Below are 27,500 nucleotides of genomic sequence, written 5' to 3' on the forward strand. Positions count from 1 at the left end.
TAAGACTTTATAAGATGAAGACAAGATTATTCATGATGAGGAGACCGACTGTACTAAAAATACTGACAAAGCAATAATTTTATCTTTGTTTTATAAATTTTGCATTGTAAGCCTTTTTTTTTTTGTTTCTGTGTTGCTGTTCAGGGTGGGAATTGTAAAAAAAAAAATCTGAAGTAATAAAGATAAATATAATAATAAAGCATACAAATCTAATGTTAGGAAATGGTGGTTGGAGCAATTTTGAAGATTTTCACAAAGGTATTGCTAATATGTCAAGATTAACAAAATTCAAAGAGACGAGTCCTACCCTCTGTACAACGAAATAAAAATTGGTCTACAAGAGCGGTGCGACGTTTTACACAAAAGCAAAGTTATAAGAGTCGGATCAAAATTATTATTATTATTATTGTTCTTCTTCTTCTTCTTCTTCTTCTTCTTCTTCTTCTTCTTCTTCTTCTTCTTCTTCTTCTTCTTCTTCTTCTTCTTCTTCTTCTTATTATTATTATTATTATTATTATTATTATTATTATTATTGTTGTTGTTGTTGTTGTTGTTGTTATTATTAATTTTTTTTTAAATCTATTTTTAAAAATTATTGTTATCATCATCGTTATCATCATCATCATCATCATCATCATCATCATCATCATCATCATCATAATCATCATCATCATCGTCATCATCATCATCATCATCATCATCATCATCATCATCATCATCATCATCATCATCGTAATTACTACTACTACTACTACTACTACTACTACTACTACTACTACTACTACTACTACTACTACTACTACTACTACTACTACTACTACTACTACCACTACTACTACTACTACTACTACTACTACTACTACTACTACTACTACTACTACTACTACTACTACTACTACTACTACTTCAACACTGTTTCATTCCCCTATATTATATCCTCTTCTCTTTCGTCTCTTTCCAGATGGACTTACCAAAGACGTCCACCTGAACATTGAAGTGGACATCAATGATATCATCAAAACTCACTCGGACATCCAAGCTGGCGGAGAGTGGAAACCGCCATCTTGTATATCGCGCCATCGCCTTGCCATCATCATTCCTTACAGAGACAGGTGGAGCCATCTCAAGGTGCTGCTCTATTACCTCTTGCCAGTGCTCAAGCGACAGCAGATACACTTCAGGATATTCGTTGTAGAACAGGTGAGACTAATTCATTATTTTTGCTGATTTCTGTATGATGATAATATCGCATAAATCGACATAGATCTCTATCTATACTTGATAGATTATGAAAAGAAAAATAACGATGCCAACAACAACCACAACATCTAGAGCATTTATATAGCGCAACGTCCACTAAAAGTGCTCAAAGCACTTTACAAGGGATCCCTAGCCAACAGCAGCACTTAACATGTAAGTAAGACACAAAACATGCGCCTGTTAGGCGATATTGCAATTTTTAAAAATCTGACAGTAGAGACAACGCTACTAACGGCCAGGTAATAATTTTTGAGTACGGTGAGTTAATGTGAGTAAAGAGCCTTTTCCAAGAACTCAAATATGCGTCGCTCAGGACCTCCGACCCGAAGACAGCAGCCTCTTATGATTCTCACACTACTATGGTATGACTATCGACCCAATCAGCAAAGTCCGGTCCGAACTCGTGCACCGTCGCGAACCCGCCCGGTGGCATCGTCACAACACACCGTTCAACTAGATACTCTGCCGTTTCGGGTTCTTGCCCACATCAGGTACATGTGGGACAGGTGGAACGTCCCCACTGATGAAGCGCACTTGCTGTTAGGCAGCTCCTCGACCGAAGCCGATTCGCAGCCACCCAATGTCTCCTCTTACTGGTATCAACGCCTGGCAACTTCTCACCAAGCTTAGAGGAGTGTACGTCCCCTCCCCTACGAGAGATTGAATTCGTCCAAACCGACTTCCATCTCTGTCCGTAGTCAGGGAAGGCTAATGCCATACCACAAGGCCACAATAGTCGCACACGAATCGCTCCTGTTTTGTAAAACTAGGGATCATGATGTTCGGTGTAAAAAATGATTATCTTGCCCAAAGAGAAGAAATACTATTATTCCACCCATTTAAGTGGAAATACCCTATTATATCGTTTATTAGTAAATACGTATCTAATCGCTAAATCATGCTTTGAACGCGTTGAATAAAAAATGTATTCAATGATTGCAGAATATTTGCGCACATTTTATTGGTGTAAAATACGATGCAAAAGACAGCTAGCTGATTGGTGATTAAAAATAATCGTTTGATGCGCATGAATAAAAATCCAACGCTTTTGTTTTTGGGTCAAATTGTCATTCAATCTAAGTCTAGTACTAGATAACATATTTTTCACATGACTGTCTTCAAGAAAAAGAAAAGAAACAATTGAAGTATGAATAGATATGGTTAAGGCATTTGACAAACACATAATATAAATCAAAGGACGTCTCCTCAAAATAAAAAAGGCAAACATCAATCACAGAATGTTACTCTGGGTCATGAAATCCCTGACTCGAGTAGGAACGGGAAGTGGAAAGTCTGATAAGCCGTAATTTACAAAACATATTAAATCTCTTTAGTAGCTTCCATTTGTTGCCTACTAATGTTTTGTTTTGTTTAATTTTCGAGGCATTTCACAAAAGACCTGCTGCAGTAAAAAGTTGAAAACGTACAATAACACTTTTGATTTGAGACAAGATACCTAAGATTTGTGTATACCGGTTCCAAACATATGAACTATATATTTTGTTATTTGGCTGGTATTGATTTCCCAATAACCTACGAGTGTTATAAATAGTTACAAGCTTTAATGGGCGATGACTCCACTGAATATCATCTGATTTAGTTGTGATGTACAAAATAATTTTAACTTATTCAGTTGCACATATTTTGTTCTTGAAACGTATTGTTTTATCAACAAGTTTCTAAATGCTTCACAAGTACACACTTGGTTTTAGTTTTTTTTTCAATGTTAAAAAAAAGGGATAACTCATTTGAATTTTAATATAGAGCTAAGATAGTTTGTACGGAGTCTGACGACACATGAACAAATTTGTTTTATTCTTAGAGTGCAATAGAATTCTTATTACATTTTGAGTTCTATTTTTAGTAATAGAATTCGATGGGCGATAACTCCAATAACCATTATCTGATTTATTTGCAATTTGGAAATAATGTTACTCTCTGTATGAGCGGACATGTGTTCTCTTTACAAGTTATAATTCTTTACGGTGTAAGTGATATTCCGGAAAATCGTGCTCATTTTAGAAAGGACGACGTAAGTAAAGGGCAATAACTCCTTGAAATGAAGTATGATTTTAATTTTTTAAATTATATATTTAGATACTATTAAAGTTTTTTGGTTATTTGCTATAAGTAATCAAATTCTTGATATTATGGGAGTTCTGAATTTAAACTTAATTTCACCTTGTTTGACCTATATGTGACCCCCCGAAAGGTCAGACCCAAGTTCCAATGGACAAAAATGATATTTTTTTGTATGCTTATTTGGCCTATAAATAAAGTTAAACTTTTACACCAATCCGAAATAACAATGGTCTCGGGGACCCTACTAGATGGAGAAAGATACAAATTATGGTGTATCGAAGTACTAATGCCTAAATCATCTTACTTGGATATTGCGTATTCTTTCATATATCTTACGGGCATATCTTACGCATGGACGCTGACCGCCTCCTGCGTCGAATTTTTATTTCCTACTTGAAGAGCTCGACAACAAGACCAGCAGACACTCTACTACATGGGCTGGATTCTATGCCCATTGACGAAATTGTTACTCTCGCCGTAGCCATCGTTATGTTATAGCGTGACACTGAAATCCAAAAGGACTGGCAGTTTGACGTCATTATTTGGTGAGTTGTCGTTAGTAGAGCTCATGGAAACAAGTTATTTCATTGGCTGAACTATTGAATACAACTCACGATTTGTTTTCTTTTGTGGCAAAAGACTGATATTTTGATGTCATTTTTTGGTCAGTATCAGGCCATAACTTTACGAAGGCCACGCTCTCGCCATGAACAGACGTGTGCTTGGTCCCAATATGTGAACTCCCTGTGGCCGTGACACTTTTATGCTGATATAGCATAGCACCTTATAGGTGCCGTACTAATGTACAAGGCAAATCATACATACATATTCTTTCATTTCTTTGTATTTATTAAACTTGCCAGCTCGTAGTAGTATTGGGCACGATAAAAAATTAACTCGTTTTATCAATACAAAGAGATGAAAGAAACGTAGATGATACTTAACCCGACCGGGTAGTAGAGTGTTGCTTTATTTTCATTTTGTTTTAACTGTTTGAGACCGTATATTATGATTATACTTCTTTCCAATTAACATGCTTCATTCATTATCAGAAGACCAGTTTCTTTTATCTTATCTACTCGTGCTTGTGTGGGAACTGTGTGTGTGTGTGTGTGTGTGTATGTGTGTGTACTTGTGTATGTGTGTTTGTGTTCGGAGATTGAAATGGTTCACAACAGTATCCATTTTTTATTCTCCTCCTCCTCCTCGTCCTCCTCCTCCTCCGCCTCCCCCTTCTTCTTCTTCTTCTTCTTCTTCTTCTTCTTCTTCTTCTTCTTCTTCTTCTTCTTCTTCTTCTTCTTCTTCTTCTTCTTCTTCTTCTGCTGCTGCTGCTTCTGCTTCTTCTTCCTTCTCAAATGGGCCCTGGTTCAATCCCCACTGGCGCTCACCAATCAGAGTCCCTGGACCAATCTGTACTTGATTTTGATTTATTTTATAACTCGAGGCCCCCCCCCCCCCCCTCCCCTCCCATTTTAAAAAAATCGTCTGATCAGAAAATAAGCAATCCATTACAGTTAAGCTGTTGGAAACAGCCTATGGTGATTATGGAGCTCTTTTCGGTACTGTGAAAAGATTGCTCTCTCTTAAAATAAACGCTTGTCCAGCTGTTTCTGATCTATATCATTAGTAAATCAAAACGTTTAAGATAAACCCTGTCCCTAAGCTACTAAGTTAGATAAGATAAACGCATCAATCTGGATCTGAACGACTGGGATTAAGATAGATAGGGAGTCTCTCAACACCCCCCCCCCCTTTTCCACCTACATCTTTTAGTGTCCTTATCGCGCAATCATGAAGCAACACCGGCTGTATGAGTCGAGTGTGTAAGTGTGTGAAAGATTTATTGAAATACACCAGCCTGTCACGAAATTAATTGACGCACTCACTCACACGGGCACGTGAATATGTGACTTTGTACCTACTTTTGTCTTAGTAGAGTCTGGGTCAAGGCCGTTGTCCATCATCCCTGCCCTTCCCTCCCCATAGTCTCATCCACGCAGTAAGTAAGTAAGCAGGTCATAATGTGTATAGATAGTATGCGCTTGGCTAAGAAGTTCACAACATTGCCATCCGGAAGTATAACCGAACAACACACAAAACTGTGTGTAACCTTATAGTTTTATAGCCTGGTTAATACAATTTAGTGAGTATTACTCATAATCGCGGATGGCAAAATACAATAACAAAGACCCAAGTGACGTCAACTTCATTCTATCTATAGAAAGAACGAAGATGACGTCACCCAAGCCTTTGTTATAGTATTTTGCCATCCGCGTTTATGGGTAATGCTCACTGAACTGTATTAACCTGACTCTAAACGTTCATTGATACACACAGTTTTGTGTGTTGGTCCATTATACTTCCGGATGGCAATGTTATGAGCTTCTTAGCCAAGCGCATACTAATAATCTAACTAAGAAAACTTTTTTTAAATATGAGTATGAGCAGTTTGAGAAAGTGGCAAACATATGACCGAGATTACATCAACTATGTCAGGTTGAGTCGTGGAAAAGGCTTAACTCACCATACATGAGTTCCATATCAGTAACACCGTTGTCGTTGTCGAATGAATTCAAAAGCACCAAACAGACGTTATAATTCGCTCTGTACACCAATAAGTGACTACTGCTGCTTGCCAACCCCTTGTAATGCGATTATCTAGGCTGTATGTAAATATTGTGCTGTATGAAAGATCATGTTTAAAATCCATTACTATGGAGTTGGAGTTGAATAGAGTAATCTGTTTTACTCAAAGACACAACGAGAAGAGCCCAATTTTAAAAATGGCTGGAGGTGGGGTGACTGCATTGATTGTATAACATAACATAACACGACGATAATCATTTCTATAGCGCCCCTTCCAAATTGACAAAATGCTCGTCGGCACTAAGAATTGCAGATGGTTCAGGCGCTCCACATACTCATGAACACACACACACACACACACACACATATACATTCACATACACATACACACATATACACACACATTCCCACACATACACATACACATCCACCGTGCACTTAATTCATAATGTTACTATAACATTAAAGCATATGAGCAACTGTGATTGTAGACTTAATTAAAACGTTTTTGTCAGATGGAATATGTGGATAAAACAGGCCATGGTTTGTTTCAGTACGATACCATTTAAATGTATGAGATCAATACGATAAAAACAACACATTATGGTGTGTCAGTTCCGATGACGTCCCCTCAACATAAAACAATAAAGTAAACTAGAGCACACGTGCATAACTTGTGTCTTTCACACACGGAGTGGAACATTTTGTAGAAATGATGGCTGCAAACAGAAATTAACCTAAATGGAGGTCTAGATGACAAGATATCATCGTCAGCCACTTAATAAAAACGGCGACCGTTGCCGATAACGAACGAATGAAAACGAATACACTGCTCTCCGCTTAAGTTAAAACCCGTTAATATAAACTCTCGCTTAAAATCTCAGGTCGGTCCCGTTTGATTTTTCTGCACTAAATCATTAGTAATTTAAAACGTTTAAAAGAAAAACTCCGTCCCTGAGCTAGACCAGTCCAGATAAGATAAACTCATCAATCTGGATTTGCACGACTGGGAAATACAATAGGATTCTATCCATTTTCTTATGGTGCGTAGACTTACAAAATGTCGAAATTTTGCAAAATAATAATAATGATAGTGATGATAATAGTAATAACGAGAACTACAACTACAACAACTGTTACTGTTGCTGCTACTACTTCTACTACTATTATTAATATTACTCTTCCTCATCCTCCTCCTCCTCCTCCTACTACTACTACTACTACTACTACTACTACTACTACTACTACTACTACTACTACTACTACTACTACTACTACTACTACTACTCCTACTCCTACTCCTCCTCTCCTCCTCCTTGTCCTCCTCGTCCTCCTCCTCCTCCTCCTCCTCCTCTTCCTACTACTACTACTACCACTACCACTACTACTACTACTACTACTACTACTACTACTACTACTACTACTACTACTACTACTACTACTACTACCTACTACTACTACTACTACTACTACTACTACTACTACTACTACTACTACTACTACTACTACTACTACCACTACTAATATTACTACTACTAATATTACTACTACTACTCCTACTCCTCCTCCTCCTCCTTCTACTACTACTACTACTACTACTACTACTACTACTACTACTACTACTACTACTACTACTACTACTACTACCACCACCACCACCACCACCACCACCACCATTAGTGAGGCAAACTGCCCCAAAACACTCATATTATATAAAAGCTATCATACATTCTTGACCCCGTTAGCACAATGATGTACCTTCATCACAACGCCCGTGCCAACTGCATTATGTAAATTGTGTGACAAATGGCACAGATGAGAACGACAACCTCCTCTTAACTTAAAATACAAGGCATCCCATTTGTATTCCAAAATCTCACTAGGCAATTCATTTGAATGTTCATCAGATAAAAATAATTATCAGGTCACCGTAATTATTTTCTGATGTCATAAACAGTGGAACAATACTTTCTCTTCTCCTCAAGAGGTAAAAAAACCCCCATAAAACATCGTGTACAGTCTTCATCTATAATATATGTAGTTAGTAATTTATAATAAAGAGAGTGAACTAGATAGGTATTGTAAAATGTTTGCCTACAAACTTCTTGGTTAGCCCCATATGTCCATTTGACAACTTAGTCTTTCTTCCGCAGTTACTATAATCATTCCTTTATTCCTGATAAACATGTCTATACACAGATGGTTGAACGCGTGTTTACTACAAAGCATTGTAAATAAAAATCAAATTTAACTGTATGCCCTGTGGGTATATATGGAGACGGTGTATATTTGCGGCAACCTTAATTTGCACAATTCAAGCGGGTTTAAAAAAAAAAATCTAATTCCCCCTATTCGTAAAAAGCCATGCATCGTGTCCATCAACTTATAACGAATCTGAAAAGTGTGAATGAGACGGTGCCAGACAAAGCAAGAATAATGCTAATGAATTCATTGATTATTCATATTTTAGTTGTTTTTTTTAAAAAAAAGTATGTTGCTTACAAACATAACAGAATAATCATTCCTTTATTCCTGATATATAGGTCTTTACACGGATAATTAAACGGATGTCTACTGCAAAACATTGTAAATAAGAATCAAAATAGAATTGTATGCTCTGTGGCTATATACGGATACGGCTGTATGTTTGTCGCAACCCTAATTTGTACAATTCAAGGGGTTTTTTTGAGGGGAACCTATTTCCCCCTATTAGTAAATCCACGCACCGTGTCCATCAACAGTTAGAGATCTGAAAAGTGTGAATGAAACGGTGCCAGGCAAAGCAAGAATAATGTTCATGAATTCATTGATCATTCATCTTTTTTAGTTGTTGTTTTGATGATTTGTTGCATAACGTTTGTATCCAATCCTTCCGAAGACTGGTTTCACACTTCTACAAAAAATTGAACCAGTATTTTGACCTCAGTGCCCTAACGTTGCTATGATGTTCATGCTTACATTCATTATTTATCTTTTTCAGTTGTTTAAAAAAAAAAAAAAAATTGTGTTTGTTTTTAAAACTTAACGTCATAACCATTCCTTTATTCCTGATAAACATGTCTATACACAGATGGTTGAACGCGTGTTTACTACAAAGCATTGTAAATAAAAATAATATATATAACTGCATGCCCTGTGGATATATACGGAAACAGTGTATATTTGCGGCAACCTGAATTTGCACAATTCAAGCGGGTTTGAAAAAAAAATCTAATTCCCCCTATTCGTAAAAAGCCATGCATCGTGTCCATCAACTTATAACGAATCTGAAAAGTGTGAATGAGACGGTGCCAGACAAAGCAAGAATAATGCTAATGAATTCATTGATTATTCATATTTTAGTTGTTTTTTTAAAAAAGTATGTTGCTTACAAACATAACAGAATAATCATTCCTTTATTCCTGATATACATGTCTTTACACGGATAATTAAACGGATGTCTACTGCAAAACATTATAAATAAGAATCAAAATATAATTGTATGCTCTGTGGCTATATACGGATACGGCTGTATGTTTGTCGCAACCCTAATTTGTACAATTCAAGGGTTTTTTTTAGGGGAACCTATTGCCCCCTATTAGTAAATCCACGCACCGTGTCCATCAACAGTTAGAGATCTGAAAAGTGTGAATGAAACGGTGCTAGACAAAGCAAGAATAATGTTCATGAATTCATTGATCATTCATCTTTTTTAGTTGTTGTTTTGATGATTTGTTGCATAAAGTTTGTATCCAATCCTTCCGAAGACTGGTTTCACACTTCTACAAAAAATTGAACCAGTATTTTGACCTCAGTGCCCTAACGTTGCTATGATGTTCATGCTTACATTCATTATTTATCTTTTTCAGTTGTTTAAAAAAAAATAAAATTGTGTTTGTTTTTAAAACTTAACGTCATAACCATTCCTTTATTCCTGATAAACATGTCTATGCACAGATGATTAAACGCGTGTTTACTACAAAGCATTGTAAATAAAAATAATATATATAACTGCATGCCCTGTGGATATATACGGAAACAGTGTATATTTGCGGCAACCTGAATTTGCACAATTCAAGCGGGTTTGAAAAAAAAATCTAATTCCCCCTATTCGTAAAAAGCCATGCATCGTGTCCATCAACTTATAACGAATCTGAAAAGTGTGAATGTGACGGTACCAGACAAAGCAAGAATAATGCTAATGAATTCATTGATTATTCATATTTTAGTTGTTTTTTTAAAAAGTATGTTGCTTACAAACATAACATAATAATCATTCCTTTATTCCTGATATACATGTCTTTACACGGATAATTAAACGGATGTCTACTGCAAAACATTATAAATAAGAATCAAAATATAATTGTATGCTCTCTGGCTATATATGGATACGGCTGTATGTTTGTCGCAATCCTAATTTGTACAATTCAAGGGTTTTTTTTAGGGGAACCTAATGCCCCCTATTAGTAAATCCACGCACCGTGTCCATCAACAGTTAGAGATCTGAAAAGTGTGAATGAAACGGTGCTAGACAAAGCAAGAATAATGTAAATGAATTCATTGATTATTCATCTTTTTTAGTTGTTGTTTTGATGATTTGTTGCATAAAGTTTGTATCCAATCCTTCCGAAGACTGGTTTCACACTACTACAAAAAATTGAACCAGTATTTTGACCTCAGTGCCTAACGTTGCTATGATGTTCATGCTTACATTCATTATTTATCTTTTTCAGTTGTTTAAAAAAAAAAAATTGTGTTTGTTTTTAAAACTTAACGTCATAACCATTCCTTTATTCCTGATAAACATGTCTATACACAGATGGTTGAACGCGTGTTTACTACAAAGCATTGTAAATAAAAATAATATATAAACTGCATGCCCTGTGGATATATACGGAAACAGTGTATATTTGCGGCAACCTGAATTTGCACAATTCAAGCGGGTTTGAAAAAAAAATCTAATTCCCCCTATTCGTAAAAAGCCATGCATCGTGTCCATCAACTTATAACGAATCTGAAAAGTGTGAATGTGACGGTACCAGACAAAGCAAGAATAATGCTAATGAATTCATTGATTATTCACATTTTAGTTGTTTTTTTAAAAAGTATGTTGCTTACAAACATAACATAATAATCATTCCTTTATTCCTGATATACATGTCTTTACACGGATAATTAAACGGATGTCTACTGCAAAACATTATAAATAAGAATCAAAATATAATTGTATGCTCTGTGGCTATATACGGATACGGCTGTATGTTTGTCGCAATCCTAATTTGTACAATTCAAGGGGTTTTTTTAGGGGAACCTAATGCCCCCTATTAGTAAATCCACGCACCGTGTCCATCAACAGTTAGAGATCTGAAAAGTGTGAATGAAACGGTGCTAGACAAAGCAAAGAATAATGTAAATGAATTCATTGATTATTCATCTTTTTTAGTTGTTGTTTTGATGATTTGTTGCATAAAGTTTGTATCCAATCCTTCCGAAGACTGGTTTCACACTACTACAAAAAATTGAACCAGTATTTTGACCTCAGTGCCTAACGTTGCTATGATGTTCATGCTTACATTCATTATTTATCTTTTTCAGTTGTTTAAAAAAAAAAAATTGTGTTTGTTTTTAAAACTTAACGTCATAACCATTCCTTTATTCCTGATAAACATGTCTATACACAGATGGTTGAACGCGTGTTTACTACAAAGCATTGTAAATAAAAATAATATATATAACTGCATGCCCTGTGGATATATACGGAAACAGTGTATATTTGCGGCAACCTGAATTTGCACAATTCAAGCGGGTTTGAAAAAAAAATCTAATTCCCCTATTCGTAAAAAGCCATGCATCGTGTCCATCAACTTATAACGAATCTGAAAAGTGTGAATGTGACGGTACCAGACAAAGCAAGAATAATGCTAATGAATTCATTGATTATTCATATTTTAGTTGTTTTTTTAAAAAGTATGTTGCTTACAAACATAACATAATAATCATTCCTTTATTCCTGATATACATGTCTTTACACGGATAATTAAACGGATGTCTACTGCAAAACATTATAAATAAGAATCAAAATATAATTGTATGCTCTGTGGCTATATACGGATACGGCTGTATGTTTGTCGCAATCCTAATTTGTACAATTCAAGGGTTTTTTTTAGGGGAACCTATTGCCCCCTATTAGTAAATCCACGCACCGTGTCCATCAACAGTTAGAGATCTGAAAAGTGTGAATGAAACGGTGCTAGACAAAGCAAGAATAATGTAAATGAATTCATTGATTATTCATCTTTTTTAGTTGTTGTTTTGATGATTTGTTGCATAAAGTTTGTATCCAATCCTTCCGAAGACTGGTTTCACACTACTACAAAAAATTGAACCAGTATTTTGACCTCAGTGCCCTAACGTTGCTATAATGTTCATGCTTTCATTCATTATTTATATTTTTCAGTTGTTAAAAAAAAAATTGTGTTTGTTTTTAAAACTTAACGTCATAACCATTCCTTTATTCCTGATAAACATGTCTATGCACAGATGATTAAACGCGTGTTTACTACAAATCACTGTTACTGACTGTAAATAAAAACCAAATATAATTGTATGCCCTGAGGATATATACGGAAACGGTATATGCTTTGCGCAAACAGTGGAAATAAATTAGGAATTTTTATTTCAAACGAAACAAAACACACAACTAGAAACGCGAATAGACAAATGATAATATATATATATATATATATATATAAAATGAACTTTTATAGTCTGGTTAATACAGTTTAGTGAGAAGTACTCATAAACGTGGATGGCAAAAACGAATAACAAAGACCATAGTGTAGCAATGACTATCCCGCACAAATCTTTGGGCCTCTTTTTCGCTCACGAAGTGCCCAAATTCGCGTCAAAATATGGGACGAAGCCGTTTCGTATATGCTATTTTAAAAAATTAATTACGACGCTGTTTATTGCTGAATATGACTGAAAGTTGGCACACAGTTAGAAAAAAGGTCATTTTAGATTATGTCAAGCGAAACTCAGGGGTATAGTATATGTTTACAAACATTCACAGGCACAAATCCAAACACAAATACAAACACAAACACACACACACGCGCGCACACATACACATAATATAATACACGCCCAAGCAAACAAGCACACGCAAACATCCTGACTCGAATCACACACACACACACACACACACACACACATACGTGTCTCGGACACATTAAGAGGACTCTCACCAAATCCTACATTGTGTGGACGTATCATAGCTCAAAAACCAATAATACAAACAGGCTGATTTTTTAAATGTATCACCTAGACATGAAAAGATTGGTGTATGCCAAATTTCAGCCCTCTGCTTCAATTTTCATGTCAACATTATTTTACTCATACATTATTGGGACGTATCACTAAGTGGACATCGCATGACCTTTGAACCTCAAGCATGTTACACAAAAACATGAAAAACAAACATAAAACAGACTTTGTAGAAATGTACTCCGGGCATCTAGATTCTTAGTCTATGTCCATTGGAATATTGTATTTTTATGTTCTCATTGGTTCCATTCTGGAATCGAACCTAAACAATATGATTTGCCTATTAATGTCAGGACAAAATGATGGTACATCGTTATTTCGTGACTAAGTCATTGAGTATGAGGCTTGTAGTATTGACAATAATACAAGTCTCATAGCCTTTGGACTGAAAAGATAGCTATCTTTAAACTTTATTCTGAAATGAATTCACCATTATTTTCCTTATGGGTTGCATTATTTTACATACATTATCATAGTGGTACGTTTGAAGAATAAATGTTTCCGCTATATGACGCCATTGTTTTTTTTTGTTTTGTTTTTGATTGTTTGTTTGTTTGTTGTTGTTTGATTGTCTTTGTTTATTTTGTTTGTTGTTTTAAGATTAACATAGCAATAGCAGAGATTAGAAATAGCTTATGTTTCATAGCAATGATAATCATAAAGGAAATTAACATATAATTCAACATTTTATTCAAAATTTTATTCAACCATGCTTTAACCTAAAACACTGCCAAATTCGGCATAAACTGCATTAAAACCAAAAGATAGAAAGTCACAGTCATTCAACAATTATCTCGATCCGTGATAAGACTCTACACTACAAAGTTCTTTTTCAAAAGGGCTAAGCTCTTTAAGAACGTCCTCATTGTGCTTGTCGGTATTTATTCCCTGGGTGTAGTCAGACAATTTCATCTTTGAAGCCTCCCTTTGCCTTCTTCTGTTGAATAATATTATTCGTACTAGCGTAATCACCACGAGTCTTTCCCATTTTTCCTTGACAATGCCTTTTGGCGCCAACATTTCCATGGTCAACTTTTCAGTTTCACTAGTGAGGTACTTCGACAGCTTTGACACATCATCTGTGAGTGGAATAGTCTTTGTGGTATTTTTCTTTTTTTCATGTAGGTTTCTTGCGGCATTGCAAGCTATTTCCTGATTCCACATACTTGTGTGAAGCTGATAATATGCACCTGTTCTCTCTTTCATAACTGTATCTCCAGTCTCAATAGCTTTAGCTTTCAACAGAATACAGCAGTGCGCCAAACTATGTCCTAGTTTTAGAGCAAGGGATGGTATTCCATATTGATTTGTGTCTTATGAGTAGGCTGCCACCTCTCTTACAGCTGAGACGACATCTTTGAATCTTTCAGGTTGAAGGAAGTCTGATAGTCCCAACGATTCACAGTTAGGTGCACTCCTGAGCTTAATCAAAAGGCGGGCCAATTCTCTTAATTTATTTCGAATATACCCGTGCCTATATTTGTCATGTCCGTTCTTTGTCGTCTCTCTGAGGCCAAGAAGTTTTATAGTTTCATCGCTCTTGGCCACGATTGAAATAGGGCCATTCAGTAAAGACACCATTATTTCATTGTACAGATCGTTGTCAGATGCCTGTGGTAAAAGCAACTTTCCTTGTTTAACCAATTGCTTCCGGGGTACACTTTCAGCTTTGTTTACACATTTATGCCTCCAAAGATCTTTCTTAGAGACCCAACCCATACATTTCAAACATGGCACAAAGTTGCTTACTTGAGTTAATGTTTTTTTCCCCTTCTTTTGACCACCACCATGCCTGTTCCTTGCTTCAGCGTATTGATATTGTGTGCATGGTCACCAGCATTGCGAAGTTTGGCAAGTTCATCTTTTTTAGTTAGGGAAGTAGCATTAAGTAAAGGCACCATATCTTTTTCATTCTTGTGTTGTGATAAAAGATGACGTTTTAACTTTGCCTGCTGTTTACCACAAAAAAACACAGAAATGCTTTTTAGAATCTCCTCTTGTGTTTGGCAGATAACATCCCTCAATTCTATTTTGGTTCACTGTTAATTGGTTGCCTACATTTTCTTGAGAGCCTGATAAATCTGTGTACTCCTGTGATCTTGAGTCCGTAACTGTTACAGTGGCAGGTTTTTCTAAAAGACCAACTGGTAAAAATGTCGGAAAAGAGTCAAAGTCTGAATCACTAGAATCATGGACATAATCACTGTCATAAGGATCGTCATCAATATCTGAAAACATAATCTGTAAGTCTTTTCGCATTTCTCCAAAGACTAGATCTAGATCAGTTTGACAAGCAGTCAATGTCTGAAGATGAAGAAGGATGAAAAAAATGAATATGACGAAAAATCATGCGAGGAAAGAATAAATTACAACAGGTGGAGAAGAAGAAGAGAAACGAGAACAAGAAAAACTAGAAGAACAAGAACAAGAAAGATTATTGAAATAAATGGATAAGGAAGCGAAGATTAAAAGAGTTACAAATCGGATTGTGAATCGGAGTGGATTATCTTATTGTAACTGAACAGACGACAGGAAGCATATCGGTGAACACCGTGTACATATAATTGAACTCTCATAATATCCATCTTATTGTAATGGAACTAAGCCCCAAACACTATAGCTCTATATAGATTGAAAAACTGACTAACCAAGAACAGTCATATCTGGATTGGGAACGACGAAAGGCTGGGAGCAGTATCTAAATGATTAAAAAATAATGTTTGGTTTCTTCACAATTTGATTAGTTAAAAAGTAATTTTTTGAAAAAATTCTGAGTCGCCATAAAAACGACGACCTCCTCCACAAATAACTTCCAGTACCGGTTGTGTTTCCAATCTTTTATAAGAGCTATGAGACGAAATGAGATTTATCCAAGAAAACAAAATAGAGGGGTCAGAGTTCAAAGGATATACTCATTTCTTCTTCTTTTTTATCTGGTATATCTAGTTGTGAATAGGGTGAGTGTAACTGTTGATTGATTAATCCTCGTATCACCCCTTTGTCCTCCCGATCGTTATTATAGTTTTGGTACTACTAATGTACGTTTTGATTTATATATTCATGTATTTATTTTATTTCAGGCAGATAGCTGTGATCTCAAATTTTCGAATTCCTAACCTACTTACAGTACAACAGAAGTTCTCTTCTCTCTCTCTCTCTCTCTCTCTCTCTCTATTTCTCTCTCTCTCTCTCTCTCTCTCTCAAAAGCCTTGGACCCTTCCCATCAATCAATCAATAAATATATCTATCTATCTATCTATCTATCTATCTATCTATCTATCTATCTATCTATCTATCTATCTATCTATCTATCTATCTATCTATCTGCCTGTCTGTCTGTCTATCTATCTATCTGTCTGTCCGTCCATCTGTCTTCCTGTAGGTATGTCTATCTATCTCTATTTTTCTATGAATATATCTGTTTTTCTATCTGTTTATCTATCTATCTATCTATCTATCTATCTATCTATCTATCTATCTATCTATCTATCTATCTATATGTCTTTCTTTCTGTATGTATGTATGTCTGTCTGTCTGTCTCTCTATCTATCTATCTATCCATGGCTGCTTATCCCTCCTCGTTTTCTTTCGTAGAACGGGAATACCTGCTAGTTAAAGTTATTTATTATTTCTATGTATAGAGATATGAAAGAACGACAAGTGAAAAAAAATAATTAAGAAATGCAGTAAAACTACAGTAGAAATTGTAATGTAGGCCTCAAACATAAAATATTAAAGTAAGACTGGACTACTGCTACGGTCCTCCATCTTTGAGTTTGTGTCTAAGAAACGAAAACAACGAGGTCCAATTTCATACACACAGCCTATACACACGTAATTAACTTTACTCTGCAGTTATCGGGACACCGCAATTTTCGGCATACACTCGCGGTGTGTATAGAGCTGTGTGTCTAAACGACAAAATCGCTCCGTTGCAAAGACCAACTCATTTCTTGGAAAAAATTTGTCAGGTGATCTAAAAACTGGCGGGAAGTCTGGTTTTGACATCAAAACATTATCAGGACGTCCACTTAACGGGGTGTGTCCACTTAACGTGAGTGTGCAAACATGAAATTGTCCCGTTAACGTAGCAAAAACACACACACACACACACACACACACACACAATTACAAACATTAGCAATGACTATCCCGCACAAATCTTTGGGCCTCTTTTTCGCTCACGAAGTGCCCAAATTCGCGTCAAAATATGGGACGAAGCCGTTTCGTATATGCTATTTTAAAAAATTAATTACGACGCTGTTTATCGATGAATATGACTGAAAGTCAAGCGACAAAACTCGTGCGATTACCAGAAGACCGTTAAAAATAGATTTTTACTCTTTGGAGTAAAATATTTCTAAAACTACCGGGCGTGGAGGTTTTGTCGCTGACAAGGTAATACATGAACATTTCTTCTTTTTGGTTGTAAAATGTCATATGAATATGACGAGTACTTTTCCCGTATTTTACAAAACACCATCCTAATTTGCTCTTCAAGTTTCACACTTATTACGCAAGATACAACCAAAGGTCGAAAAAAATGCCGAAAAAGCGTCCCATATTCTCGCGTTATTTTCCTCTTTGCGGGTCATCCAAATAAATGACACATTTGAAACTGCATAACTTGTTTATTTACGAATGGATTTTCAAAATTCAAAACATTTTTACTCAGTGGAGAAAGGGCTTTGATTTTAGACAAAAATTTACCTCAAAAAGAGAAAAAAACATTTTTTATAGTCATTGCTACATAGTGACGTCAATTTCGAACTATCTATATCCGGTGGGGATGTTATGAGTTTTTAAACCAAGCACACAGCATCAACTGGCTTCAACAGTCATGGGGTCACTTCCCTCGAAATGACGCATACTAACTTAGTAACTGGCTCTAAACAATCGGAACAATGGCGGGCGCCCTTATGAAATATTTCTCCGACGAGCATAAAAGTGTATCCAGATGAGAGAAAAACATTATAAATCTCATCATGTTTTGACTTTTATAGGGCAATGTGGGGGAATTCCACACCCAACTTTTCAGTTTATTGTCATAAAGTTTCTATTCATGAGGTGAACACACAAACAGAATACAAATTATATACAACCTACAACCATTCACACTTGGATTCTGTACAAATAACATTTAAAAAGGGAACGACACTTCATAAATTCCAATTTTTCTCTTTATTCGCATATTCAACATTTTGGGGTAATTCCACACCCATCATGACAAGCACGCGAAAACGAGAATGAAACAATCAGGAACAATAATTAACGTTTGAAATGAACACAACAATCTCTGTAGACTATGACATGAGACCAATAGGTCTAGGCGGGGGTACGGTAGCTCAGTTGGTAGAGCACCCGATTCGCAATCAAAGGGACGGAGATCGATCCCGGGTGCAGTCTCGCGATTTGAGTAAGCATTTTACTTTATCGTTTCTTGACATGGTCACGGACTGCTCCCCAGTTTAGGTTGTATAATTTGGCAGCACATTTACAGCCCATCCCTCCAGATGTCACGAAATCGACCGCTTTCACCATATCTACATGGTTATACGACACCGTATTTTCTTGTAATTCATCACCATGATCATGATTAACCAATCTCTATAGAAAAAGGAGAAAAACATGAACAGAAAGCCCTTATAAATCCAGCTCTAAAGCATGGTCATATCTACATAAGTAACATCACGTGGGCTCACAATAAGGTTTATTATTCAAGCAGGATTAATAGGCTGCACACTTCAAAGACTGATGGATTATGTGCTTTTATAAGAAAAACAATATTAAACTATGTCGGGGCAATTCCACACCCGCTTAGTGTGGAATTGCTCCAATACAAAAAATAATAGAAAACATGGATAAGGATATAACTATTCAATTGAAATGATATCTGGGGCCTTTCTTTGTAAAATAAAACGATTGACATAGGATTTTAATTAAATATTTTCACACAAAAAGTCATTAGAAATTCGAAACCTGTAGGGTGTGGAATTTAGCTGGGGTCTCTCGTTGTAAAATAAAACCATTGGCATAGGATTTTAATTAAATATTTTCACACATAAAGGCACTAGAAATTCGAAACTTGTAGGGTGTGGAATTTCCCTGACATTTATGAATCTAAAATAGGCACAGCAACTTACTTAAGACATCTAGAACAAGTCTGGGGGAAATTTTTACATATCCGATGAATGATTAAGCATTTCTAGCTTGAGATTCAAAGTTGAAGAAAATTTAACATTTTGCAATATATGAAAACAATGAGTGTCGCACTTACCTTCACTGGGCTCATAAAAACTAGAAAAATTGTCAGAATTTAACAGTAGTAAAAGTGGCTGCTTTTTGAGTTCAGACAGGAAATATAAATCAAAGGCAGTTAAAACTTTGAACAGTAGATTTTTGCATTCTTTCTGCGAAGAATTAGTTATATAATGAATGTGGGTGTGGAATTACCTAGGGTGTGTAATTCCCACCCACCTTACCCTACATTCTGATCACATGACATATGAAAAGTTCTAGCCAGCATGAAGAATGAAAAGTACCAATTTTCTTTGTTTAGAACCAAGCTGCTCGCCGGTGCTGGGCGACGTGACATCCGACTATTGAACCTAATAATTATTATATTCATTTTTGTTCATTCCTGTGTACACCTGATCAATCACTAATTAACTGTTTGCGTACCACGTCATCATCGGCCAGACATCCCTTTTTAAAAAAAATCTGGCCCATATTATAATAGGGAATGAGATTAGCGGAAGAGTAGCGTCCCTTGATTAGACGTCACCGGCGGAAAAGTGAGAGAACGTCATGCTGGTTGTGCGCATACGTCTCTCGCCCTCGCTTCCGGTGAAAGCGGAATGAGACACTTCACCGAAAGCGAGGCCGAGAGAGACGCATGCGCAAAACCATTTTGACGTTCTCTCTATAAGGTGACGTCCAATCAAGGCACGCTACTCTTCCCCTAATCTCATTCCCATTAGGAATAAAAAAGAAAGTAGCTGTTAACAATAACAGCAAATATGCATAACAAGAAATGAAGTGAGGAGGAAAGTGCCAGAAGATAATAAATTAAATTGTGAATAAAAATTTCGCGGCGATCGTGGCTCGAACCGTAGCCATCGTTAACTTATAGATAGAATGCGCTTGGCCAAGGAGTTCACAACATTGCCATCCGGAAGTATAACGGACCAACACACAAACTCTGTGTAACCATGAACTTTTATAGTCTTGTTAATCCAGTTTAGTGAGAACAACTCACAGACGTGCATGGCAAAAACAATAACAAAGGCCTAAGTGACGTCATCTTCGAACTATCTATAGATAGAATGCGCTTGGCCAAGGAGTTCACAACATTGCCATCCGGAAGTATAACGGACCAACACACAAACTCTGTGTAACCATGAACTTTTTAAGTCTGGTTAATACAGTTTAGTGAGAACAACTCACAAACGCGGATGGCAAAAACAATAACAAAGGCCTGAGTGACGTCATCTGCATACTATCTATAGCCTGACACTGACAAAAAAAAAATGACTTCAAAGCGCCAGTCTTTGGCCACAAAAGAAAACAAATCATAAGTTGTACTCAATAGTTCAACCAATGGGACCACTTGTTTCCATAAGCTCTACTAACAACTCACTAGGCGGTGCAAAAACCAAATAATGACGTCAAAATGCTAGTCTTTTTGGGTTTCAGTGTCAGGCTATAGATAGTTCGAAGATGACGTCACTCAGGTCTTTGTTATTGGTTTTTTTTTTTTTTTTGCCATCCGCGCTTACGAGTACTGCTCACTGAACTGTATTAACCTGACTATAAACGTTCATGGATATATACACAGTTTTGCGTGTTGGTCCGTTATACTTCTGGATGGCAATGTTATGAGCTTATTAGCCTAGCGCATACTATCTATAACTTAACGATTGCTACGCTCGAACCCGCGATATTACTACTGGTATCACAACTCCGCCTGGCCAGGGAGAGCGTGGCTCTACTGTATGAGCTATTTACCACCACTCCATTATGCATACCAATATACGCACCCACGTCATCTGGTCTTATATTTATAATAATTGAGCTTTATATAGCGCAATAGCCAATAATGTGCTCAAAGCGCTTTACAAGGGGTCCCTGGTCAACAGCAACATTTAACATGTAGAACGGGACATGCCATGCCGCCTGTTAGGCGATATTACTATTTTTCGGAAAAAGACAACGCTGTTAACTGCCAGGTTATTTTACACCTGAGTACGGTGAGATAATGTGAATAAAGAGCCTTTTCCAAGGACTCAACTATGCGCCGAGCGCGAGGCTCGAACCCATAACCTTCCGATCCGAAAGCAAGTGTCATACCACTAGACCACATAGCCGCACGATAATAATAATAATAATAATAATAATAATAATAATAATAATAATAATAATAATAATAATAATAATGATAATAATGATGATAATAATAATAATAATGATAATAATGATGATAATAATAATAATAATAATAATAATAATAATAATAATAATAATAATAATAATAATAATAATGTGATCTTTGCTAACTGATTCTATAATAATATTTCCGCTGTTTAATCTCGTGAGTACCTGTCTGTCCCGCTAGATGGATTGGTGGAAGGGCTGGCTGGTTGGCTGGCTGGCCTCTCTATTTCGGTCCTCAATCCTCTCGTAAGATGGCGGGAGGACGGTCTTGAAGAGATTTGGAAAGGCCGGATCGATATAATGCTTCTCAGCGCGGGTCCCTGCCCGTTGTTGTGTCAGATAGCTTATTGGTTAACTCTCTCCTTACCGATCATTTCCAGTATGTTCCCAAAATTGGCAGGCTTACCCAGCAGAAAAATGGATTTTTTGAAACTCAAACAATTTCTCTACAAAAACAACTTTATGTTTCTAATAAATCAAACAAAGATCATTTCTTCAAAGTTTGTAATGTACAAAATAAATCTGAATAAGAATGAAATGTATATTGTGTCGTAACAAATTAAATGTGACGATTTTGCTGTAGATGGTAAGGAGAGGGTTAAATCATAGAAGGGAGGGGATGGGGGGGGGGGGGGGGGGAGGTTGAGCTGGGGCTTGCTTTCCTTAAAGATCTTAATAATAAGCAGTCGGGATTCAGATTGTTTCTGGCTACAGACTTATATGTGACTTACCTTCTTAAAAAGTATATTGTCCGGGTGAATCAGATGCCAAAATAAATAATAATAAATATTAAACTTTAAATAAACGGACACAACATCTTACAGATTGATTTAAGTCGACTTCTTTCGGCTGTTTGTTATAGTTCTCACTAAAGTACCCCAAATTATAAACGTTTTACACCCGAGTACGGTGAGAGAATGTGAGTAAAGAGCCGTTTCCAGGGACTCAACTATGCGCCGAGCGGGGCTCGAATCCAGGACCTTCCGATCTGAAAGCGAGTATCATATCACAAGACCACATAGCCAAACGAGATATTTTTATCGTACTAAATAACACTATGGGCTGCGAGTATGTGTTATTGGACGAAAAATAAAAAGATTATCCCTCCAAAGAAGTTATTTCCTGACCAATCGTATGGCAGTGAGTGGTCGTTTCTACATAATTTGTGTTTTTCTTCATCTGTTTGAATGGCAATTTGACCCCCCCTTTCCCCCCCCCCCCCCCCCACCCCAAAAAAAAAGGAAAGAAAAACATTGGATTTGTATTCATGCGCACCAAAACGTTATTTTAAATGGCCAATCAGCTGTCTTTTGCTCCTTATTTTCAAACAAATTAAATGTGCGAAAATATTATCCAATTGTTGAATACATTTTTTAATCAACGCATTCAAAGCATTATTCATCGATGACGTGTATTATACCCTACAAATGATAGGGGGTTTTCCATGGGAGGGGTGGGATAATATACGATTTTTATTTATATCTTTGTATCTCTTCAATGGATAGTCCATCCCCTTCCCTACTCCCTCTATCCTTCTCATCTTCCGTCCACCCCCCCCCCCCCCCCCCCCCCCCCCCCACACACACACAATTCTATCTCGCCATCCCTGATGACTCGTCTTTCTCTCTGGTGATTCACCCATCACTGCACTATTTCTGTCTCTGGCGTCGGTGTGTTTCCCGGTTTAGGTGCCTTGAGTTCCTGGATAATGATGGCAGATAGAGAGAAAAAAACTCCCCAAAGCCTGGTGCCCATCACGAGCTGTGAGAATGTTGACTCCTGTTGAACTTTAATGTTGTGCAATTCTGTTTAAAAAGTCTCTTTAAAAAACCCCAATAAAAAAAAAGGCAGCCCCACCCCAATGTTATCCCACTTGTATTTATTAAACCAGTAATTGTAATCGTGCCCAATAACACAACGAGCTTGCGGGTATGTGTTATTGCCCAATAAAAATATAACTAGTTAAAGAAAACAAAGAAATGAAAGAATCCGTTTATTCCATCCCTCCAAGTAAGAGTATTAGATATTTTATAACTAAATGCCATGGTATTAGTACTTCCATTCACTATAATTTGTATTTTTCTCCTTCTGCTTGAATGATAATTTGACCCAAAACTAAAAACGTTGGATTTGTATTCATGCGCACCAAACGATTATTTTTAATCACCAATCAGCTGCTTTTACACCTAATTTCACACCAATAAAATGTGCGAAAATATACTGCTATCGTTGAATAAAATTTTTCATCAACGCCTTCAAAGCATTATTCAAAGATTACGTGGGGTGGAATAATCATTATGTTACCACATATCAAGGGACTGAATTAGTCAGAAAATTCATTCACTCAATATTGAGCATCAGAGTATTTATGCCTAATTAAATTACTCAAAACATCCGTCAGCCGGGAGAACCATACACAAAACAATTGCATTTTTAAAAAATCCATAGAACAAAATTGACGTCACTCAGCTTGTTATCGTTTTGGCCAGCCATTTTTATGAGTAGTTCTTACTAAATTGTATTTTTCAGACTCTCAACGTTTAAGGTAGTAGTAGTAGCGTATGGCTACACCTCCAAATTTATTTCGTCAACCCAGCTTCTAAAGCCTTCCTCCGCCATAAGGACGGTTTCGTAGCTTCAAGTTTAGTGACTGGGTAGTGGAGGAGGATGTGATCGCTGGTCTCTGGGGCTGCCTGACATTTCTGGCAGGTATCACTGTTTCGAAGTTCCCATCTGCACATAATTTGATGCAGTTCTGCCATGTTTAAGGTTAAACATAGATTGTGTTGGTCTGTTGTTATATCCGGCTAACAATAAATGTTATGAGTCTTTTTGCCTAAGCGCAATGCGTCAATATTTATTTTTTTATTATTTTATCATTCGCATTGACAGTATGGTAATTTCACGTTCAACAAAGGCCGGATAATGAACGCTGCCTACAGGGAGGCCCTCAAGATGTTCGACTTCCATTGTGTGACATTCCACGACGTTGATCTGGTGCCTGAGGATGACAGGAACATCTACTCGTGTGGCGAGCACCCAAAACATATGTCTACTGCTATAGACAAGTTTAATTATCGGTAAGTGTAAATCATTTGTTAACAATCGGTTCGCCTCCCCCCCCCCCCCCCCCCCCCCCCCCCCATCCCCCTTCCAAAAAAATAACATAGCAAACTAAAACGGGCAATATCCAGTAAATTGCACAATACGTGCTCGAAATGCTTTACAAGGGGGCCCCCAACCATTGCCAAATATAGGACTTGACTTTAAGTCAGTTTTACAAAAAAAAAATTGTCGCTGTTTGGATTACTGAATAAGTATTCATTTTACATCTCATTTAGAATCACGTGGTCGTATGATTTGACACGATGCAGTTAAATTTTACCAAATGGATAATTATTCAATAATTGTTGATGGAACGTCACCTTGTCACTCAGAGAGCTAGAAATGATAAATATATTAAACTGTCCATCTGATTTGTACAGTCTTGCCACTTCACTAACTGAAGCACAAGATTCAAGGTTTCCAACCACTGGAACATGTGATTCTATATCAGATCTTAGCATTGTCAATATGTGACCCTTCGTCTCAAAACGGTATTATGTCGGAACGAACCAGATGCTTAAAAGCCGAATTAAATGTTAAACTGGTCAAAAATATAAACTGTTGGCATAATTAGCACCCTAAAATATGGTATCCATTCCCCTCAATAAAACAAACAAACTCAACACAAGTCTTGATATTTCTGGCTATAAATTCAATTTTCAACATCTTAACAAATCCCAACTTAATACCGTTTTGAGGCGAAGGATCACAATTTTGTAATTGATTATTTAATGTGTTTTTTTCCGACTTAAGAGGAGTCAAGCAAAACAACAACAACATGTGATTTTTTTGCCCTAAATGTATTTTGCAAACAGTAGGTTGCAAAACGGTAAAAGCAGCACCTGCATATCGTGGAGTAGGATAATTGATGTGAAAACAAATATCTTGAAGTGAAGATAATTGCACATATTATTATCATAACACTACAATCTATAAGGCCAAATACCGTTACGCTTCGTTTCAAAATATAAATATACGGACAAGTTTAAATGCGTAAACTTGTTTTTTGATCACGAGTTTACAATCGAGGGAAACAAAAACCATCAAGTAGCAATGTGATACCAACTTGACTTGTTAACAAACCTGAAAGCAACAACAACAAAAAAACATGTTGTCACTGATTTTATGACTTTAAAATAATATAAAGATATTTTCAACTACAATCGGACTAATGATTTTACAAAAGGTCCCCACAAAAGTATAGCTTTAAATTATTAAACAGGTGTGCTGATTCAATTAAATTATAATTTTATTTTAAAAGATAAAGAAAATGTCAAAATAAAATTGAAATTTTCGACAACCAAAACGTACCTAGTCTGTAATCTTGATGCAGCGTAGTTCTGATTTATCGTGAAGATGTCTGTGTAGCATGGACACTATTTTCACTCTATAGATAGTTCGAAGATGACGTCACTCGGGTCTTTGTTATTGTTTTTTGCCATCCGCGTTTATGTATATGTTTAACTGTATTAACCTGACTATACACGTTCATGGATATACACAGTTTTGTGTGTAGGTCCATTATAATTCCGGATTGCAATGTTATGAGCTTCTTAGCCAAGCGCATACTATCTATAGATCGTTCGAAGATGACGTTACTCAGGTCTTTGTTATTGTTTTTTACCATCCGCGTTTTATGAGTAATGCTCACTGAACTGTATTAACCTGACGTTCATGGATACACACAGTTTTGTGTGTTGGTCCGTTATACTTCCGGATGGCAATGTTTTGAGCTTCTTAGCCAAGCGCATACTATCTATACCGATCACGACCCAACAAATATTGAGAACAACCGTGCTGCTCAAATTTGTTTTACGTACAGGACTCTGCACTATCCTTTTGGATCTGGATAGAGATTTGACGGACTCAATTGGATTCAGTAGTCTGATATCACGCGCCAGGCAACGGCGGCCATCTTGGTTCTAAACAAAGAAAATCATTACTTTTTATTCTTCATGCTGGCTAGAACTTTTCATTCCCTTTTCATATGCCTTGTGATGAGAATGTGTAAAAGTCAAAACATGATCAAATTGATGGGGTTTTTTTCCTCTGGATACGCGTTTAAACTCGCCGGAGAAATATTTCATACGGCGTCCGCCATTGTTCCGATAGTTTAGAGCCAGTGTTACTAAGTTACCATACGTCATTAGGAAGGAAGTGACGTTACGACTGTTGAAGACTATTGTTAACGGGCACCTTTTTATTATCACACTCTTTTATTGAGATGTGATATTACGACATATCATCATCATCATCATTGCCTTTTTCACCCTGGGTCAGGGTATAGGCCACAGACAAACAGTTTCCATCCTTCTCTATCCTGAGCTAACTTTTTTTTTAATCTCATTCCAGGTCTTACCACTTTTCTGTATATCAGCTTATTTAATTCTTCTCCATGTTCCTCGTGGCCTTCCCCTTGATCTTCTGCCCTGAGGGTTCCAGTCCAATAATTCGAAGCTGCTTGTTTGGCGAAGACCTCATCGGGTCAGCAGAGTCCTCTCGGCTTTGTCACATATGTCGCCTTTTTATTCGTCATCGACCGGCCAGCTTTTGATATTTTATAACACAGTGTTTGGTCTCCTGCGTTATATTTGTTTTATTCTGTACCGGCCTGTATAACACAGTTTCGGCCTTCTCCGTGTTATACCTTATTAGGACATAATATAGTAACAGATTTGCCTTCTCTGTACTATGATTGGGTCACCCGTTCACGGACTTACACAGTACAG

General features: G+C 36.7%; 1 protein-coding gene across 4 annotated transcripts in view; it reads left to right on the forward strand.

Moving 5' to 3' along the window:
• Nucleotides 1-27,500, forward strand: part of LOC144967150 (beta-1,4-N-acetylgalactosaminyltransferase bre-4-like) — a 322,329-nt gene that overhangs the window by 290,359 nt on the left and 4,470 nt on the right. For all 4 annotated transcript variants that reach the window (XM_078904026.1, XM_078904024.1, XM_078904025.1 and 1 more), the window contains 2 exons: nt 962-1,200; nt 24,559-24,746. In XM_078904026.1, the coding sequence (XP_078760152.1) occupies nt 962-1,200; nt 24,559-24,746 (427 nt within the window). The remainder of the gene's footprint in view (nt 1-961; nt 1,201-24,558; nt 24,747-27,500) is intronic.

The sequence above is a fragment of the Berghia stephanieae genome, chromosome 3, assembly GCF_034508935.2.
Source record: "Berghia stephanieae isolate SIO BIC M18660-M18661 chromosome 3, UCSD_Bste_1.3, whole genome shotgun sequence".
NCBI classification, from domain to species: Eukaryota; Metazoa; Mollusca; class Gastropoda; order Nudibranchia; family Aeolidiidae; genus Berghia; species Berghia stephanieae.